At 55.3% G+C, this 7508-nt stretch overlaps 1 protein-coding gene across 1 annotated transcript; it reads left to right on the top strand.

The window, feature by feature from the left end:
• Window positions 1-465: 465 nt before the first annotated feature.
• Window positions 466-6993, top strand: EIF4E1B (eukaryotic translation initiation factor 4E family member 1B). Its single transcript, XM_017896027.1, has 8 exons — window positions 466-472; window positions 2938-3032; window positions 3942-4135; window positions 4511-4606; window positions 5252-5315; window positions 5996-6109; window positions 6243-6382; window positions 6730-6993. Exons 1-8 carry the CDS (start codon window positions 466-468, stop codon window positions 6842-6844), a joined length of 825 nt encoding a protein of 274 aa, XP_017751516.1. The 3' UTR covers window positions 6845-6993.
• The last annotated feature ends 515 nt before the right edge of the window (window positions 6994-7508 follow it).

Genomic DNA, 7508 nt, shown 5'->3' with positions numbered 1-7508 from the left:
GAAGTTATGTGACCAGATTAATATTTTAAATGATCCCCCCGAGGAACCTGGAGAACTTTCTGTAGGAAAGCAGGAGTGGAAGCAAATGGAGTGTCAGGAAAGACTCATGTAGCAGCCAAAGTCATAGTCAGCTTCCCTGGGGTCAGAGGAGTCGGGAGGGAGAGGAATGGGCAGATTCAAGATATTTTAGGAACAGGATGGTAGGGCTGGGATTCAAGAGCCCCTGCTGGTTCAATCCCAACATGAAGATGTCCCCCATAGACAGACTTGGGAGGGCTCAGGGAGGGGCCAGAATGCCTGTAGGGCCAGGGGGTTGCTCTTAAGGTCTCTCCTTAGTCACGTCAATCCAAGATTCCAGCGGCTTCCCCAGGCTGGAAGCTGTGGGAGGTGGTGGGAAGGGGTGCTGTGGCTGGGAGGGCCATTCCATGCTGGGCTCTGGGCCACAGTTGTAAGGTAGCTAAGACCATGCCCGGTACTGGGGACAGCCCTTCCTTCCTTTTCTTCATCAGATCTAGATTCCTGGCCAGCACAGTGGCTCACACCTGTAATCCCAGCACTTTGGGAAGCAAAGGCAGGAGAATCACTTGAACCCTCCCAGGCTGATCTGAGACTAGTCTGGGCCACATATTGAGACCCCATCTCTTTTTTTTTTTTAATTGAAAATTAGCCAGACATGGTGGTATGCACCTATAGTCCCAGTTCCTCGGAAGGCTGAAAAAGGAGAATGAACCGAGGAGTTTGAGGCTGCAGTGAGCTATGATCATGCCACTACACTCCAGCTTGGGCAACAGAGTGAGACCCTGTCTCAAAACAACAACAAAAAAATCTAGATTCGTGATCTCTCCCCAGCCTGGTCCTCCTCCAGTGCTCCCTCTGTCCAAATTTCTTCAATGCTCCTCCCACGGAGAGGGGGCAGTATGTCCTCTCCCTTGAATCTGGGCCTGTGACTCTAGTAGAATACAGCGGGTCTGATGTGGTGCCAGGTTTCAGGCCCAGGTCTTAAGAAACTGGCAGCTTCTGCTTCCTGTCTCCTGGGAGGCTTGCTCTGGGAACCCAGCCAGCACGCCGTGAGGGAGCCAAGCAGCCACATGGAGAAGCCACGCAGAGCGATCCTGGCCAGCACCCCCAGCTGAGGCTCTGGCGGACAGCTGGCATCAGCTGCCCCACGTGTGAGTGAGCAGATGACTCCAGCCCCAACCTGTAAGCCACCCTAGCTAACCTCCCTTTGGAGGAGAGCTGGGCTGTCCCACATTGCAGGCTTGTGAGCATAATAAATGATGATGATTGTTTTAAGCCACTAAGTTTGGGGTGGTTTGTTGTGCAGCAATAGGTAAGTGGGACACAGTGCTTCACCCCTCCAGGGCCTACCAAATATCACTGAGTTTTCCTTCTACATACCCCTTGAATCTATCATCACCTCTCCATCTTCTCTGCCACCCCATCTGTCACCTGGACGACTACATTAGCATCCTAGTCAGTGTTTTCCCACATCTTCTTGCAGCCACAGGGGTCTGTTTCCTGCACAGCAATCCAGAGAACCTGCTGAAAAGCATATCTGATTGCCTCCCCAGCCAGTCTGCACACACTCGGAATGCTCAGTGGCTCCCCACTGCCCCTAGGATCAGGCTTACCCATTTCTTTCCCCCTTTGCCTTCGCCCGCACTGGCTTGTCTTCTCGTCCACTGGTATTCCACATTCCCTTTGCCCCAGGGCATTTGCACATGCTGTTCCCACTCCCAGAGATGCCCTCCCCGACCCAGTTAATTATTTCCTATTATTTCTTGTTCATGCTTTAGGTCTCAGCTCAAATACCACCTCTCAGTGAGCTTCTTCCAACCCAGTGGTTCTTAAAACGGGGTCCCTGACCAGCAGCATCTGGGAACTTGTTAGAAATACAAACATCCTGGGCCAGGCACATTGGCTCACGCATGTAATCCCAGCACTTTGGGAGGCCAAGGTGGGCAGATTGCTTGAGTCCAGGTGTTCAAGACCAGCCTGGGCAACATGGAGAAACCCTACCTCTACAAAACAAAACAAAACAACAACAACAAAAACTAGCTGGGCATGGTGGTGCACGCCTGTAGTCCCAGCTACTCGGGAGGCTGAGGTGGGCGAGTCACCTGAGCCGAGAAGTCAAGATGGCAGTGAACCGAGATGGCACCACTGCACTCCTGCCTGGGCAGCTGGAGTGAGACCTTGCCTCAAAACAATATAAACAAATAAATAAAACGGAAACATCCTCAGGCCCAAGCCCAGAACTAAGACGTCAGAAGTTCTGAGACAGGGCCCAGCAGCATGTGATGAGCAAGCTGTGCAGGTGATTCTGATAAACACACCTGAGAACTGCTGTTCTGAAGCCCCCAGCTTGGATGGTAGACTTTTTAGGTTCTCCCATCCCTGAATCCCTTTCCTTCAGTGGGTTGTGTTTGTGATGAAACAGATTGTCTGATAGACGCATAATCTCATAAACCTGAGCGCAGAGCCCGCTTGTTTTTTGCTCATCACCGTAGCAGCACCTAACCCTGTGCCTAGCACATATGAGGGCTTAAGGATGTGGGTTGAGCAAATACTCAGCCTCTAGATGGTCACGAGCCGGGGAGGAGCAGGGCCTTTTATACGTCTGGGATCCTAAAAGTGCCCAAGGGGAGGATGCAAAACTTTAAAGGACCTGGGGAGGCTTCAGCCTCCACAGAAAAGGGGTCATTCAGAAGGCTGAGAAAGGTGTCCAAAGCTTCCCCGCCTTCCTTCCCTATTCCAGTCCCCACCCTCCCCAGCCTGGGAGAACCCTCAGCTGACTTCTGTTGAGCAGGAGCCAGGCCTTGTTCTACGGGTTCTATATCATGTAATACCCTCAACAAGCTTCTGAGTTGTGTATGATTAACATTCTCATTTTACAGATGGGGAAACTGACTCAATGAAGCACAGGCTTGGCTGCAGTCAAGCTAGAATCAGGACTGGAACCCAGGCTGTGTGGCTGCGGCCCTGACCTTCACCATCCATGTCAGGCAGAGAACACTCAGGTGGGGCAGGAGGTAAGGTGGGGGCTGTAGGGAGCCTCATGTGTCTCCAAAGGGATTAGGTGCCTGTGAGGCAGTAGGTCCAGGAGGACCTTTCCAAATTCTCAAGAGAAACCAAAAATGTGAATCTTAGTATAAAATCCCCCTATGTCTAAATGTTGGCAGATGATTAAACTTTTAAAAAACTCAGATGCCACTGGGTATGGTGGCTCATGCCGGTAATCCCAGCACTTTGGGAGGCTGAAATGGGAGATCACTTGAGCCCAGGAGTTCGAGAGCAGCCTGGGCAACACAGTGAGATCCCTTCATCTCTAGTCAAAAAAATATTTTATTTAAAAATAAACAAACAAACTCAGGTGCTTCCAGAGACCAGATGAATACCTGCTCTGATGCAAGGATGGGGATGGTGCCAGATGGCCCCACGGCCATGTCAGTGTCTCTGCTTCTGTCATCTGCAGGGCCATCCACCTCACATTCTGGGGTCACCCTCCATGGGATGCAGACCTTGCTTTCCCTTTGGGCAGACTCCAAATATTGACCCTTACCTTCACGTCTTGGCCCCCACGGTGTGGGGCTGGGTTGGCTTGGTCACAGCTGCTTCCCCAGTCCCAGGCCTGCATGGAGAAGGCACTCACTAAATGTTTGCTGTTGAGGTAATCAGGCTGGCCTCTCTACCCCAACGGATCATGGCCCCACCCTCTCCCCCGCCCCAGGTGGGTGGGGCAGGTGCTGGTGGGTTAAAAGCTGGTAGCTGGGGGCTTTTCAGATGCTGGGTTGTCCATGGAGCCTGAGCTGGGCATGGCTACTGCAGGCCTTGTGAGTGCCCCTGCCTTCCCCTCCTGGAGCAGGGGACAGGCAGGGTGGGCACAGGGACAGCCAGGGCCAGAGCTCACTACCCATCCTGACTCCTTTTTTTTTGCTCAGGTGAGTGAAGCTAAGGGTGGAATCCAAGAGTGGGAGGAGGAGGAGGAGAAGGAGAAGGAGGAGGAAGCAGCAGAGAGGACGCCCATGGGAGAAAAGGTTCCGAACTCTCCCAGGACTTTGCTGTCTCTGAGAGGGAAGGCCCGGATGGGGATCCCCATGGAAGTCAAGCTGGAGCTGCACCTCCTGCAGAATAGGTAGGAAGGAACCTGCGGGTGGAACACAGCCCCCTGCTTTCAGGCCAGCCTCTGTGCTGGCAGCGTGGCCTTGGGCAACCCCTCCTTTCTCGGCCCTAGCTCTTCATCCGTGGGAGGCCAGAGCTGACCTAAGCCTTGGGCCTTGTTGACCCTTCCAGCCCTAACCCCTCAGAGACTGTGGCTCAAACACCCCCACTCCTGCCCTGCCCTTCAGGACAACTGATTTCATTCACCTACGAGCGGAATTCTCTGCCCCAAACCTCATCTCCCGGTGCGCCCTTGAAGGGGCGGGTCCTCCCTGTCAGTCCAGGTGTCCCGGGGGTGGACTCAGGAGCTCTCTGCTTCCGCCTGGCTACCTCCCGCTTCCCCCACCAGGTGGGCTCTGTGGTTCTTCAAGAATGACCGCAGCCGGGCCTGGCAGGACAACCTGCACCTGGTCACCAAGGTGGACAGTGTGGAGGACTTCTGGGCGTGAGTGTCTGTCCCCAGTGGGGCTAGAGTTGGGGGTCTCTGAGCTCTGGGCTCCCTCTCTCCAGGTTAAGCCAGCCCTCCCTAGGGCCTTTCAGCGCTGGTGAGGGCTGGGGCTTGGTGGGTTCTGCCCCGGGGGTGTAGAGCACAGCCACCCCCCACCCCACCACCTTCTCTGGGCTCAGGGAGAGAACCTGGGGAGCGGGAGGAGCAGGGAGCTGACCCTGACTCAGCCACTCCATGACTCTGTGACCTGGGCAAGTTCCTTCCCCTCTCTGAACCTGTCTCAGCTGCAAGGGGAGGACTCGGCTGCCCCAGTGTCCAGGTGCTCACAGGAGTGGCTCTGAAAAGGGCTGCACTAAGCCCTAGGGAGGGCGAGAAGGCCTCGGCTGTAGCTGGAGGGGGGCGCATGAGGGGGTCCAAAACCCTCCCCAGGGGTTGGCTCAGCCTTCACTGGGAAGACTCCGTGGAGAAGGTGGGTCTTGAGAGTTTGCATAAACGGGGGTGAAATCCCAGGTGGCAGACCAGTGTAAGCAAAAGCTTGGAGGCCATGGGGTCGGATGAGGAGTTGGGAGGGCTGAGCCTAGTTGGAACCAGGCCCTAAAAAGCCTTGACTTTTGGCATCGGGGGGTGGGGGGCTCTCTCCAGGCTCTACAGTCACATCCAGCTGGCCAGCAAGCTCTCCTCTGGCTGTGACTATGCCCTGTTCAAGGTAAGCTCCCTTTCCCTCCCGCAAAGGGACAAGGGGTTGATCCCTCCCGGCTTCCACTCCATTAATCCCTCAGAGGGGTGGGGGTGGGGAGCTATGGGCCACCTCAGCAGAGTTGCGGTTTCTGACTGGAGGAAATGCTCCACAGGAGCCCGTACAGAGTAGGTCAGGCCCAAGCCGCACCTTGGAGGACCTTAAGAGGCGGGAAGGGGAAGAGCGGGGGAGAGAGATTGCTGGCCTGGCTCCTTAACTAGGGAAGGGCATCAGAATTGCTTGAGGACACTCACTGATGCCACACCCATCCCTGGAGGGCTGACATTTAGAGACCTCTCCAGGTGACTTCTGCCCTGCCTGGGAACCATGCAGCCAAGCCCGGGATGTCCCCCTTGCCTGCACTGGGGTCTGCCCCCTGAGGCTTCCATAATCCACCCCCATTTGAATGCTTATCTCAAGGAAGTCAGTAAAGGAGACATGCACATATACAACGCTATACAAGGTGACCAGTGCTGTCTGTCCGGGGGCTGAGTGGCTGGGGGTGGAACCTGCTTGCACGGAGGGAAGGAGGATAAGAGAATCTGGCCTACTTAGGGCCTCAGCAGAGAGCGGGTAAGACCGGGATGGTAGGTGGGTCCCCACTTCCCTTTGAACACAGGGAGGCAGTTGACTTGCCATCTGCCTTGCAGGATGGCATCCAGCCCATGTGGGAGGACAGCAGGAATAAGCGGGGTGGCCGCTGGCTGGTCAGCCTGGCCAAGCAGCAGCGCCACATTGAGCTGGACCGGCTGTGGCTGGAGACGGTGAGTTGGAGGAGGAGGGTCCTCAGGGGAAGAGATGGGCTGTGTGGGTCTCATGGTGGCAGTGGTCTCAAGGATGGCAGGCCAGTCCCTATGTCCCAGCCGGTGATCTCACAACTCCCTACTTCGGGTCCAGCTGCTGTGTCTGATCGGGGAGAGCTTTGAGGAACACAGCAGGGAAGTATGTGGGGCCGTCGTCAACATCCGCACCAAGGGGGACAAGATCGCTGTGTGGACGAGGGAGGCAGAAAACCAGGCGGGCGTGCTGCACATTGGGTGAGGAGGTTCTCTGGCACGGGGTGGGGGCTGGGTCTCTTCTAGAGGGAAGGTGGGTGGAGGTGGCTTGGCCTCCAAGGGAGACCTCTGGAAGTCTCCATAGCCTGTCTCCTTTCTGCCTTGCCCACCTGTAAGGAAGGGTCTGGTGTCCAGATTTCTAACTTTCTATTATGGCAGTGCAGTTCTCCTTTTGCATTAAGGGGGTCATATTTTGTTTTTCCACATGGATAAGACACGACAGGTGTGGCTGTGGCCAGAATGAGGGTAGGAGTCTGGTGGCCTAGGTTATCTCTAGGACCCTCTGATGACTACCTGTGTCTCTTTTCCTGTGTCCCCCGCACCTGCAGGCGTGTATACAAACAGCGCCTGGGCCTCTCCCCGAAGACCATCATTGGGTACCAGGCCCACGCAGACACAGCCACCAAGAGCAACTCCCTAGCCAAGAACAAGTTTGTGGTGTGAGGGGGGCCTTGGCACCCCTTCTATGTAATGGGACAACCTCATTACTTTGCGGGGTTGGGGTGGGACTGGGGAGCAGACAGCCTAGTTCTTACCTGTCCTCAAGTGAACAGGAATGCAAACTCTCTTTAACATGAGTTGGGGCCTGGGCCCTAGGGGCCAGGTGGGGGTAGTGGTGGCAGTCTGAGGACCTAGCTTGTCCTGGGGCCACAGGACAGCAGCAGGGTGGAGGAAACTCCCAGGGGTGGGGTGAGTCATGGCGGGGGAGGAGAGCTCTATGGTAGGCGGAGAAGCCCATAGTCCAGTGTTTACTCTGTTGCTACCCAAGAAGGGGGCGAGGTGACCTGAGAGACAGATTCTCCCATGGGTGGGGGGCTCAAGGGCACAGACACTCTGGAGGGTGAACGCCATCATTTGTACAGAGGGATATGTGGGTTGCTGAGGACTGAGAGAGCCTTGCAAGGCCGCTCCCTTTCTCACTAGCTGTGGCCAGGCTGTCTGGGCCTTGCCTGCCTCAGAACCAGACTGAAGTGGAGGTGGGGGGATGCTGGGCTAGACCTCACCAAGGTTCTGGTAGAAGTGGATAAACTTGATAATAAAAGCTTAAGCATGTTTCTGTTCCTGTTTTAAATAAATACTTCTGAACAAAGTTGGAATTATTTTTAAG

Source organism: Rhinopithecus bieti, unplaced genomic scaffold (assembly GCF_001698545.2).
Source record: "Rhinopithecus bieti isolate Rb0 unplaced genomic scaffold, ASM169854v2 scaffold_26546, whole genome shotgun sequence".
Taxonomy (NCBI): domain Eukaryota; kingdom Metazoa; phylum Chordata; class Mammalia; order Primates; family Cercopithecidae; genus Rhinopithecus; species Rhinopithecus bieti.
Note: the sequence above shows the minus strand (reverse complement) of the source record. Positions and strands in the feature narration are given on the sequence as shown.